The sequence below is a fragment of the Agelaius phoeniceus genome, chromosome 2 (genome assembly GCF_051311805.1).
Source record: "Agelaius phoeniceus isolate bAgePho1 chromosome 2, bAgePho1.hap1, whole genome shotgun sequence".
Taxonomy (NCBI): domain Eukaryota; kingdom Metazoa; phylum Chordata; class Aves; order Passeriformes; family Icteridae; genus Agelaius; species Agelaius phoeniceus.
Genome location: NC_135266.1, coordinates 91,362,792 through 91,375,770, shown reverse-complemented (window position 1 = coordinate 91,375,770; position 12,979 = coordinate 91,362,792). Strand labels below are relative to the sequence as shown.

General features: G+C 41.7%; 1 protein-coding gene across 3 annotated transcripts in view; it reads right to left on the bottom strand.

The window, feature by feature from the left end:
• Positions 1-5,292: 5,292 nt before the first annotated feature.
• Positions 5,293-12,979, bottom strand: part of SPAG17 (sperm associated antigen 17) — an 86,151-nt gene continuing 78,464 nt past the window's right edge. The window contains exons 39-47 of one of the 3 annotated variants that reach the window (XM_077174241.1): positions 12,709-12,756; positions 11,287-11,389; positions 10,644-10,740; positions 9,682-9,780; positions 9,407-9,552; positions 8,782-8,948; positions 7,860-7,920; positions 6,556-6,709; positions 5,293-5,420 (exon numbers count right to left, since the gene is read on the bottom strand). In XM_077174241.1, coding sequence (XP_077030356.1) covers positions 5,293-5,420; positions 6,556-6,709; positions 7,860-7,920; positions 8,782-8,948; positions 9,407-9,552; positions 9,682-9,780; positions 10,644-10,740; positions 11,287-11,389; positions 12,709-12,756 — 1,003 coding nt within the window. Of the gene's footprint in view, positions 5,421-6,555; positions 6,710-7,859; positions 7,921-8,781; positions 8,949-9,406; positions 9,553-9,681; positions 9,781-10,643; positions 10,741-11,286; positions 11,390-12,708; positions 12,757-12,979 lie in introns of those variants that run through there. The other 2 variants (XR_013181015.1, XM_077174240.1) reach the window with 2 other exon arrangements.

Sequence of the window (12,979 nt, the reverse complement as noted above, 5' to 3'; positions counted from 1 at the left end):
GGCCATCCCAGATTGTGTTTTTCTGGAGAGCTGGCAGACCAAGTGTGAGAAGCCTGGATTGTTTGCCTTTTACTTGCTCCAGGCTTTAGAAATTGCACTGATTGGTTGCAATGTTGTACTTGTCCTTTGTCAGATAAAATGATTTATTTTCACAGCAGGGGCAGTGGGGCAGAATGGAGTGAACAAGTCTCTGCTGCTGTTGTTATTAATTTATAGCACATGCTGTGTCTTTTTCACCAATAGTCAAGTCACTGGTTTGGGGGATGTCGTGGGGGCTGCTTCCAGATACTTTGCTGAGTGCTGGGCTCACGTGTCTGACTTAGGAACTCAAAGCTGAATTTCTAACTTGAGTTTCACATGGATTTTTAGTTGCATCCCAGTTGTGGCTGACTGCTGTTTTTGACTCAGGCTGTCTATTACTAGCAATTATGCAAAAGGCCAGCAGTTCAGTTGGTCATTCTCCAGGCAGCACCTCAGGTGTAACAACCATACCTCGGTTGTTTGTAAGTGACTGTCAGGGGATGATTGTTCACTTGCCTCTTCAGAGTCTGGGTGATTCACAGGAGCACATTGTGCTCCATTTCCAGGTGGTTCTCCGACTCTATAGAAATGGCAACCTTCACACAGCTCTGCCAGTTGTTTCACTTGAATCACAAGTTTCATCCATATCTGGACAGATATGAAATCATAGGGGCACCTACCTGGAAACAGCTGCATTCAAACATGTCTCTATCCTGACTTATGCTGTTCTATTTAATTTTATTCTGTTCTTTTGCTTTACTACTCCCTCATAAGAGGGAGAGTAAATAGACCCTCATAAGTCTACCCTCTGTAAGTAGTAATAGACCCTCATCAGAGGGATTACTAGGAGGAAGAGGATGCAATGTAGGATGATATATTTTGTTGGTAAAGTCAGTTGACATCTGTTATCCACATTATCTGCTGCTGAAATGGGCCAGCCCGCTGGAAAAACAAGTTACAGATGGAGAGCTGGCTCGTGACACCACAATGCACCCTCAGCTGAGGTGACTGAGGAGAGAGATGCCAAAACCAGGTACCAAAAGGGGAAGGCTAGCTGTGCTTCTGTTACCCTTAGTGACAGGGAAATAGATGCTATGGATGCTGTATAATGAACTGCTGTTTGATGATCCCCTGGGAGGACTGGAAGAAAAAATCATGGCCATGGGCACATGAATTCAGGGACTGATGGGAAGTATGTAAATGGTGATACAGAAGAGTAGCTTGGGATGCAGTCATCTTATAATGCAGGTATCCTCTGATCTAAGTTGGAAGAGGTGGAATTCCTACACTTTTGTATCTATTTGCTGTCATTGGTGTTAGGGAAGAATCCTTGGAGAAAAGGTCTTTCAGGTGTTGAAAAGTTGTCTCTCCCTAGCTACTGACACAGGCTGCCTTCTTGAAGTTTCCCTCTGGTTCTCTGATTTTTATCACTTGTGACGGGTCTGTACTAATGCAGTACTTGGGTGGCTACTGACAGAGCCCAGCATGTGCTTTAAATGGAAGAGGTCTGTCCTGTGCCAACAGTCCTCTGATAAGAATTTTAATATCCTTGGGACATCAGTTTGCCCTTTCTTGGGTGAAATTCCCTAGATTTACAAACCTGAGCAGGAAAGCACTTTCAAGAACAGGGCAAGCTTAAATCTGTATTATTAGAATACATGTCTCACCTAACAGTGTGATTGTGAGGGTTCAGAACTGGCATTCATATTTCACACTGGTGAAAGCTGCTGTTAATGGCCAATCATGGGATCCTCAGTCACTGTGTTGTGACAACAAATCATCTGCATGTATCAAGAAAAATTCCTCATCTCTCTCAGCATGTCACATGTTGGAAAAAGGATGAAGCACAAGAAAGGACCTTGTGAGAAATGAATTCATAAACTAGAAGCAGAGCTGCACTTGCACACACAAATGTGGTGGCTCAAAAAGAGCCTGTGACCTTTCTTTTAGCCATTGCTGTGTAGGTGGGAACAAGGAGGGGCAAAAGACCATCTGTGGCTCAGTGGCTCAGTCTCTCACTATGAAGAGAGATGAGCAGGTGAACATTTGAAGGTGCTCATGTGTGACTGTGAACAAGAGGGTGTAAGGATCCCTCTCTTGTCAAGTGTAACTTTGTGTTACCCCATCTGGTATGTGCAGCTTATTAAAGGTAGGTGAGCACACACAACGTTCGGCCTATGACTGTGAAAGCAAACAGAAACTTAGGAATTAAAAGACCAGAGCAGGTCAGCAGCTCCTGAAGACTCACAGTTGACTGTGTTGAAACCTGGTGCATTTTCAGTACTTGAAAAAGATTTCAGGTGCCTCAGTGCATGTTATTAGAAACCTAATCCCTTTTAAAAAAAAACTTTGTGGGAACCGTCCAGCACTGCTCTGTAGTAGGGTTGAAATACAGCAATCTTTCCACTGTTTACATTTCAGACAGCCATGTCAGGAGATTCTGCAACTTTTGGACCACCTTTCCCATTAACAGGAAAAAGGCAAAATGTTTATCTCATTTAATCTGTTTAAATGAATGGAAAAATTACACTGGATGTTTCCATAAGGTTGAACTAAAATCTAGGTATTTAAGTGTTGCTGATCTTCATGTTGATCTTCTTGGGCTCTGACCTGTAGTGGAAGAAGACAGAAAATTAACATGAATGGAAGGAAGAAAAAAATGAAGAAATCCCAGCTCCACCTTTGTACAGTTGTTGAACCAAACCTAATAATTATGTCCAGATTCTTTGCAAGTGTTGTGTGAGCACTGTGATTGCTACAGACTCTTCTGGTTTGGCCTTTTGCTGTTGGAAGGGAACAACATAATGAGGTGGAGATCTTACATAGGCTTCAAGTAGATTAGGGGCTTGCTTGTATTGCACAAAGTGATTAGTACAAAAATCACTACCACACATTCAGGATGGACAGTCTTCTTAGGAATGCTGAAGACTTTCATGGGCAGCTTCCTGTGTGGTATTTAATTCTGAGTATGTTAAGAGAATCTTTTTGAAATGTTTCAAATATTGATGTGAAATAACTAAGGAAATTAATGAGATAGGACTAAGTTTGGTCAGGTGATGCTTGATCAGTGATTTTTGCTTGTTGGTCTCTGCTAGGAGGAGTGGCAAATTTGTGATCAAGTTTAATATTGCAGGGAGGTTTCTAGGTCTCAGTAGAGACAATCACTGGTTCTGGTGATAACCACCTGGGGAGGTGATAGAAACTTAGAAAGTTCTCAGGGTGCCTCTGCAGTGACTTGACTGTTTCTGTTCGGGATGGCTGAACAAGACTATTTGACCAATAACAGGATTTAACCCAGGAGTGTCAGTGTTCCATGTTTTGTGAGACTAAACCAACCAATCCAGAGCTCCTTCCTATGTCTGAGATGGATATGGTTTTGAGTCCAGGAGCCTTGGAGGGGAGGAATGTTCAAAGAGGCATTGGGTACAGTTATTTGGGTAGCATGGGATGGCTGCAGCCAGCTTCAGTAGGAATTGTTAATCAATTCACAAAAGGACACTGTCAGAGGAGAAGGGAGGTTTGGCTGTGGTGACAGCAGCTATGATTAGCTGGATTAGACATGTGAGAGGAGAATACTGTGTAATTAATTTCTCTCCCTTTGTACTTGTCATGGAAGATGGTCCTGATCCGAACTTCTCTTGGGACTGGGGGTGTCTCACTAAAATGTGAACTGACTGGGTGAGTATTCCTCTTAGGTTTCAACATGGAGGGAGAGAAGTTTGTCTAAACTTCCTTCATGATGAGCTCCAGGTTGTAAATCCCTAAGGTGGAAGGATTAAACCAGTTGTTTTTCTAGACTATAATTGTGTGTTACTTTGGGGGTAGAATTCCACACTGGAAAAGGTAAGAAGATATTTAAACAGGAAAAAAAAGCTATACTTGATGTATACTGGGCAGTCCTAGAGCAGCAGTCAGAGGTACATGTCTGTGAACTTTTTGAGAACTGACTGATGTGGTCACTTTTCTTTTTCTCCAGAGGAGAGGAATGAGATACAGATGGAATTTCTTTGCTGATTGGTTGGATAACTTGGCAGGCTTACAGATGTTGAGGATGAAAGCAAAAGATGATGTCAATCTTACACATATGAAGAAAACAGGGACTGTTCAGCTGAGGAGAGACATCCAGAGGGTTTCCTGTTTATGAGCTGTCACCATCAATTGTGTTGTGGAGTGCCTGAGCTCACGGGGATGAGGTGAACACCAGCCTAATGTTAAACACGTTGACTGCTGGTTTGTGAGAAATTCCCAGTAAGGTTTTCTTGTCCTCTGGGAAGACTTAACCCTTCTAAGACACTCTTAGAAAGCATCCAAAGGAGAGCTACAAAGATGGTGAAGGGCCTTGAGGGGGAATGTGAGAAGTGGCTGAGGTCACTTGGTCTGTTCAGCCTGGAGGAGACCAAGGGGAGAGCTCATTGCAGTCTGCAACATCCTCACAAGGGGAAGAGGAGGGGCAGGCACTGATCTCTCTGCTGACCAGTGACAGGACCCGAGGCAATGGCCTGAAGTTGTGTCAGGGAAGAGTGAGTTAGAATATCAGGAGAAGGTTCTTCACCCAGAGGGTGGCTGGGCACTGGAACAGGCTCCCCAGGGCAGTGGTCACAGCACTGAGCCTGACAGAGTCCAAGAAGTGTTTGGACAATGCTCTCAGGCACATGGTGTGATTCTCAGGATGTCCTGTGCAGAGTTGGGCCTGATCTTTGTGAGTCCCTTCCAACTCAGGATATTCTGTGACTCTTCATGTAGACTGAATCTGTAAGGCTACAGAAATGTGCTGTATGAAACTGTGTGTGCAGAGTTGTGTGTATTTGCACTTGTCACATTGAGGCTGCCCTATCTGTAAGACTCCTGCCCCTTATTAGACTTGCTGTCAGTGTCAATGGGTCTAACCAGTAAGACTTGGTTACAGAAAGTGAAATATGTTAAAGAGAAGCTGATTTATTAGGGTTTAACTGTAATAAATCCAGCTGCCAGGAAGTTCAAGGATTTATTTAATGTGGAGACAGTGAGTGAAGGATTTGGGACAGGACTGAGGAGCCTTTGCTGTGAGTGCCTCTGCTGAGCTGAGCAGTTGTAATAACCTGCAGTCCCCTTGTAGTGAGTGCTTTGGTTAATGTCATCCAGTGTTTCCCTTCTCTTGTCACAGTAACCAAGTCAGTGTGCCAGGTGCATCATTTGCATGAGCTTTGTTCAGAATGCTGCTGATGAAGTGCAGAGTAGGTAAAAGAAGTGTACTTTAATTTACAGCTGGTGTCACTGCATCCAGTACTTACACTAACTACAAAGCTTTCGTGGAAGTGTAATCCGAAACCGTGGCCTGGGGCTTGGAGGAACTTCCTGGACGGCTGCTGCCATCCCTCCCTGGGGGAATCCTTCGGGGCGGCGCTTATAAATGTCACTGGCTAGCACGGGTGGAATACCACGTTAAGGATCTAACCATTTTATTTAAATAAACACACCAATGTTTATTTAAGCAAAATAACCTGTGGAGGTAGGAATGAATTCTGGAAGTAAGGATGTGAAACATCTTGAATCTGGACTAGTGTCCTCAGCTCAAAGATTAAAGGAACAGCTAAAATATGGGGGAAGGGCACGTGTTTTGGAGGCTGGTCTGCAACTGTGTCTGAGGACTGGGTGAGTGGGAACAGAACAGCAGCTGGTTTTGCTGTCTAGATCAGTTCTGCAGTTATAGGCATGAAAGGTTTCTTTGGGTCAATGCAAGTAAATCTGGGGAGTTTCAATGTCACATCTAGAGCATATAAAGCCTCAGAAGGGTTGCTGTTACTCTGGTCAGGCTCAGAGTATCCTGAAGTTCTCCTTTCTTTGGTAAGGGTGGTCCTTACTCTGAATGACATTTCTGGCATGTTTGGATGTAGCTTGCCTTGCTATTTCTTTTATAGGTTTCCAGAGGACCCTTTCTCCCAGACTTCTAAGTGTAAATTTGATTAAATGTCAAACAGAACTTCACCTGGAGCACAAGGGAAATAGAAATAATAGCTACTGACTTGGCTTTTTTACTGTACTGCTGTCATGAATTAAACAATTGAAAAGCCCACTGAATCCACCCAGGCTCATTTCTGGCAGCATTCATGTGCTTCTGTGCTTGCATCTTTGGTGCTGCAGGGATTGTCCCATTTGCCGGTTCAGTGTCTGGATGATATGTCATTTTGTTGCTCATGAGGTTTACCACCAGATGCTACCATAGATTCAAAAAGCATAATAAAGTATTTTCATGAGGGGTGGTGGGAAAGAGTTCCTATTATTTTCATTTAGTTTTAAAAGCAACATTTTTCTGAGTTGCTCTTCTTCCTTTCCCCACTTTTAAAATCACGTTATTCTGATGTAAAATGTGTTTGGCATCAAAATCTTAAATTATTCATTTGTTGTGCTTTTGAAAGCACCCATTTGTGTATTTCTGAAAAGGACAGTAAAGCTTGCTACTGCAACAGCCTACACTGGAAGCAATGCTTGAGGCTCCCAGCAGTATGATGATCCCCAGGGTCGATGCTATGAGGTGTGTGTGAGAAATAAGACAACAAAGGATATTTGCTTTCACAGGCAGGAGTAGAGTTTCAGTTTCTGTTATTATTTCAATATTATGGGAAACTTCTTCAAGGCCACCAGTGTCTTTCCCTCCAATCAGCATGGCAAAAATCTCTATCTCCAGTTCAGCCTGCAAGCCTGCTGCCACCTGGGAGAGACAGAGAATGACTCAGAGGTAAGGTGCAAGTTTCATACATGGTCCCCTCCAGCAGTCCTTGGAGCTGGTGGTTGATGCCCCAAGCCTGTCAGTGTTAGAAGCATTTGGACAGTGTCTTTAATAGTATGCTTTAATTTTTGGCTAGCCCTGAAGTGGTCAGGCAGTTGGACTAGAGGGCCATTGTGGGTCCCTTCCATATGAAATAGAATAAAATATTCTCTTTTGTTCTAAAAAGAACATAAAGGTAGGGAGATACAAAAGGGGCAGATGTGAGGAGAAAAGAAAAGAATGGAAATTATTCCAGCCATCTAGATGGATTTCTGTAAGGCCTTTGACACAGTCCTCCACACCATCCTTCTCTCTCAACTGGAGCCTTTAAAGGTCCCTTCCAACCAACACCATCCTATGATTTCAAGTACTGAGTTGTGGCTAAGGCTCTGGACTAGGAGGTTTGATTTGCATTCTGGCACTGCCTCTGCACAAGTCATTCCTTCTTGATTCCATGCATTGACAAGATATTGCCTGGTATTACGTGGATGCCATGGGGACAGTGGCCAGCACTATTTATTGAGGGATAGCATGCAGGTAAAAAGAGAGACTGAACAAAAGCAGAAAGAATGAAAGCTTCCTACTTAGTGAGATAATGTGCTATGGTGCTTTGCTAGATAAAAAACTTAAGGTGGAGAACAGTTGGAAGCAGGAGAAGAAAGGATTGAGGCAATAGTTTACTAGGTTCAAATCCTGAGGGTATCAGGACAGGAAGTTAAGTCTAGACATAAGACAGAGCAGATATAACTAACACCCTAAGCAGAAGGCAAAACTCACAGGCAGTGGTAGAGTAGTCCTGTTTGCTTTGAAAAAGCTCTCTATTACTTCACTGTTTGACCTGCTGCTTTCCACTGAACTTAACATTTTTATCACTCTGCATTCTGGCACAGGCAGAGACTCGAGTGCATGGAGCACTTAGCTGAAGGTGGCAGAGGGATGGTGGAAGACAGCATCACTTCAAGTAACCTTAAACAAAACTGTGTACCCTGGCAGCTCTATTCCCAGACAGCTGCTGTCCCAGAAAGGTGCCCTAGCTAGCCTGAGGGCCAGCTGAGTCTAGAAAAAACCCCAAAAGCTGTCCTGTGTAACCTACAGGTCCTGGTGTGTACATCACTCTCAGTCCTGTGTATGGAGGCGGCTGCTTCACCCGAAACCTGTCAGAAAGAGAAGAGAATCAGTTTGCCAGAAACTGTTTCAGGCAGGAGAAATCTCATCAAGGCTGCCTGCTCTTCCTCTGCTTTTTTAAATGACAGCAGAATTTCTTAGCTCATCCTTTCCATCATAATGTACATGTTGGACTACAGCAATTCCTGGGCTTCTTGCCAAGGCTCAGGTTTCTAACAAAAAAGCCCCAAAGGAGCAGATGAATGGGCCAAAGTAAGCCTTCAAAGAGCTTGTTAACACTGCCTGGTCCTTATAAGAGAATGTGAAACAGCACCATTTTAAATCTGCACATTCAAAGGCAGCTGAAGTACAAACAGCTTCTTGGCAAACACCTGTGTGTTGCAGACCCAAAAGTTCATAACAATCTTTATTTAATGTCCTTTGATGTGATTCTATTGCAGGAAGCATGATACTGGTATGGATTTTGTGCAAATAATCTTTAATTAAATGGTACCAACTAAAGCAGAAGTTTTGCTTCCTCATTTCTTACTGATTGTTTCACATCTGATTCAGTCCTTTTGTGAATGCAACTTCCTACTGTTCAGATTTTTTTGTTTAAAGATCATTAGATCAGGTATGACCTTTACTTTTGCATTGCTCTGGAACTGATCCTGCAGATTTCATTCCCCCTTACCAGCATGCCCTTGCACCAGAAGCTGTTAAAGCAAAGGCAGTAGAAGAGGCATTCCTAGGATATGGCTCCATCTTATGGAAAGCTCTGGCAGACCTGTGAAATGGCTGTGAGAATTCCTGAGCTTTCTCTGAGTGGTGGGTCCAGAGAAACTGTACTTAATTTTTGTCAGGATCTATTTGGAGAGATAAAAACCAGGGTACTAAGAATTCAAACTAACCTTGAGAAGTTCACACCAACATTCTTCATGGTTACACTGGTTGCATAGGTGCAGCCTTCCTTTAGCACTCCAAATATCACTCTAGGTGGGATGAGATGGAATTTGGTAAGATCCTGTCTTGTTGCAAGAGAAGATGTGCTGACCTTTCCTGAGGCAGGATCTTCTATCTTTGCAAACAAAATATGAGACAAAGTTGGTGGCCATTAAGTCAGGTAGAGAATTACTTAACCTATATTTAACCTCTGTCCACTCACCCTGAAGAATTACAAAAAGACATCCTAAGTGAGTAAAAACTTAAGCAGCACTTTAAATACTGTCTGGAAATTTATACTGGTTTGAGTTCTCAGATGCATGAAGCCATTGAGGTGTCTCAGGGAAAATGGGGAAAGCTCTGCTCTTTTGGAAACAGAGCTTTCATGTAGGTGCCTGATGCAGAATGAGTTTTTCCTAGCAGTTGAGAGGAAAGGTACTTCTAGAATTGCCAGTAAACATAAATAAATTGCAACAGCCATGTTACAGTAAATACATTCAAAATATCTGCCAGCATTGCTCCAGGGTGAAGATTTTATGGAAAAGAGGTCACTCAGAGGACATGAATATTGACAAGAAAAATGTTATTTTTTACCTTTTTATTTGGTATGGTGTTTGGTTTTTTCCCCTGAAGGCATGATGGTAATATTACTCTCTCTTTTCTTGTCTGTCCTGTAACATCCACCATCAGACTTGGAACTTTCTGTTGAAAGGCTGTCTCTTCTGCTCCCTCAGCCTGGTCTGGAAGGGAAAGATTTCCAAAAGCATGAAAAAGTGACAGATGGATTGAAATTCATATTGCAAATATTGTGTCAGAAGTTATAAAAAGATACCGAGCTGCTCCAGCTATGTTCTGGAAGGCAGGTGTACCTGTTGTGCTGCTGGAACCATCATCTTGTTTGGAAGGATCCTGCAGGGGAAGGCCACATGAAAGTGATGATTCACTTGTGGTATCAAGAAATTCAACTGCTAAAGGGAAAATAATGGAACACTGAGTCAAGTGTTTTTTATGATCAAAATCCTTTTCATAAACATGTGAAAAACAACATCAGTCTTTAGTACTTTAATTTACACAGTCTTGGAATGCTGCTACAAAACCACGAGAGGCTGGGAAATTCTGCATGCAACGTTTTGTCTACTGGGCCACAGGGATCTCAAAAATGCCTATTGTGTGATTAGTCATTTCTTGTTCTCTGGCTAACTGAGCTATAAGCCCTAAAGGACTAAAAGAAAATCCTGCACAGCTCTTATGGTGATTGAAAATGAGGAAATATGGGAATTAGTGGGGGTCTGATAAAGCCCCACAGAGGACTATTTTCCTGATATGAATCTTTGCTGTGTATGACTTTTAATCTCACTGTATAATTTCAGTAACTTGTCAGGCTGCTTTTTAAACAGAACTGAAATATTCCTCTCAGATCTGAAAAGCTGAAGCTTAGATAATGATCCCTCTTTCCCTGCTTCCTGTCATGGAGTCACTGCTTTCCTCCTATGTCCTCCAGTCTATCTTTAGCCTGAATGTTTCCTAGTCCATATTGCTTTTGCACCAGTTCCCTCTTACCACTGAGTTTCAGAAATAAATCTCCCATATTTTTCCTACAGTCATACTAGTTATTTTCTAAACTTGGCCTCCTTGGCTCTTGCTCACCCACCCCTAACTATTATTTATTCCATTCAAGTTTCTTGAGCATTTTTCATCTGTCCAATTCTCATTCATAGCACAATTCTTCAGCTTAGCATCCAAAGCTGATGGTTCTTCCACATTCAGTGATGTCTGCAAGGGCTTCTTCCTCCTGAAGAAGATACAAAACTGATGCCAGACAGTCAATTACCTCCACTGGGTTCTCTTATCAGCCTCAGAGGCCAAGTCTCACATGTTTCTTTTTGAAGTGGAGGAAGTTCCTTAGACATTGCTTCCAAATCAGGAAACTGGAGGAAGAGAAGAAAGAGGGCTTAGGTTTTGCAACTAAACACCTAGGAAAACCAGACAGCAGACACCTTCCTCCCCTTGCAGAAAAAAGAAAGGAAAAAAATTTTAAAAAAGGAATGCAAAGGAAACAAATAAGCAGAAACAAAGTGGTGACTTATAAAAGAGATAGAAATAGTTACATCAGATTACAACCTACATTTCTGAGTAGGCTTTATGCACTTACAGCATTTACCAGTAAAAAAGCCCCCAAGATCACCTCTAAATTAGGAGTGTTAGTTTTACTTATTCCCTTTCTAATAAGCAAGGAGAGGAGCTTGAGGGGTAAGTAAAAAAATCCTGAGGCTGAGCTTTGCTCTGAATCAGGCTCTCTCCAGAGTTTATGTAAGGAATTTTATAGAGTTTGTTATCAGTGAACATATACCATCTTCATCTGCCACGGTTGTCTTTTGTAATGGTTTGTTGAGATATAAACCCAAAATTGTCTTTGGGAGCATGGGAGATACTAGTTGGCCTAACAGACTTTATCCAGTTTTCAGCTGCGTTACCTTTTGTTGGTAGAAGTTTTTGCCAAATTCAGATTCAAAATACGGAGCAAAAATTCCATTTATCAGTGCTGCGAATAAAGTTTTCTGTTTATCCAGTTCTTTCCTAGGGATATTTTTCACATTGTTGGTAAGGAAAAGAAAGAAAAAAAGCATTATAACTGAGTTCATCTTGTTTTTCAGTATTGTGCATCAAGAAATGGATTTGGTAAAGGCAAGTGGCATTTTCTTCCCTGGTTCATCACATGAAGTAATAGTCTTGTAATTGGCTATTTTCTTGGAGGTGAATTAAGAATTGACTGGTCAGAATGCACACAGACAGCGAGCTGCCTGCTATGAGGAGCTCCTCCTCAGAACATACTCCATTTCTCTGAACCTCATGGAACATGTCTGGGACTGCCACTGGTGTCTTTCCAACCTTCCAACAAACACTTCAAGCTAAGAATTGGTATTCCAGATGCATTGCTAAAATTTTGAAGACAAAACTCATCTAATGTCATTATTTTATCACAGAAAGACTTGATGGCTCTGTGGATACAGAAGAAGCCGTTCAAACCTCTGAAGGTAAGGTTGACCAGAGTAAAGATCAGTCATATTTTCAGCTTGATATAGCCCAGTTTTACACTATTAGAATTTCACTGACTTGCAGCAGGGTCTAATATCAGCTATAAAATGATCAGTCTTAATTATACTGAGAGTTTAAACACTGGTTTTAGAGCCAGAATTGCACATGATGTTCTTGGGTGCTGACTGCTCAGATTTATATATTAAAATTATTTTTTTTATAGGATCCAAAACAGTGTGAAATGCTATATGAAAATGTAACTCTGAAATTCTAAAAGACTTTTTTATCTCATGCAAATCAGAAATAATTAAGAAGCAATATGGAAAGCCTCACGTGCTGTGTCCACTTTTGACCTGTCTGGTGCACAAAAGGGCCACAAAGATGATTAAGGGTTTGGAAGACCTTTCATGTGAGTAGAGGCTGAGAGAGCTGGGACAGTTTTGCCTAGAGAAGCTTTGAAGCACCACCATGTGAGATATGTCTGGGGTTCTATTTGAAAAAATCAGCTTTTATTTGTGGAATACCTGAATCTTAACCTAAAGCATCAGCATTTGAAAATATTAATATACGGTATTTTCTACACTAGTGGCAGAAGCAGAAAAGAAAACAAAGGGCTTCTGCTTCAGCCTTGGTTTGCATAGTGTAAGTTAATAGTAATGCTGCTGGGTTTGGGGAGAAAAAAAAGACAAAAGAAAGAGACTCAAACCACTTTTTCAGCATTTCTGTTGAGCAGAAAATACCACATTATTTGCAGGCAAGGCATTGCACCATCACCCGAGACCTGGTGAAATCAGTAACATTCTTTACAAAAGCAGATTAAGCTGGCTCATAAAAGAACTTGATCCTACTAATATTATTACCTGGTCTCTTCCAGTTTGCTTTTCCACTTGGATTTTACTCCTTCTGGACTGAATCACCCAGAAGAAAAAAAGAGAGAGTAGTGGGAATGAGAAAACTAGTAGTCTTCTATAAATATAAAAATATTTACAAGATAACGCTGGAAAGAAAATGCTTTTCATGAGAGTATGTTATGTAAACACTTCAGGTGGCATCTGACTCAGACTTGTATGGTTTGCACAAAAGTGTTTGCTCATATCTGCATTTTTATTAGATCATTCAATCCAAGAAATA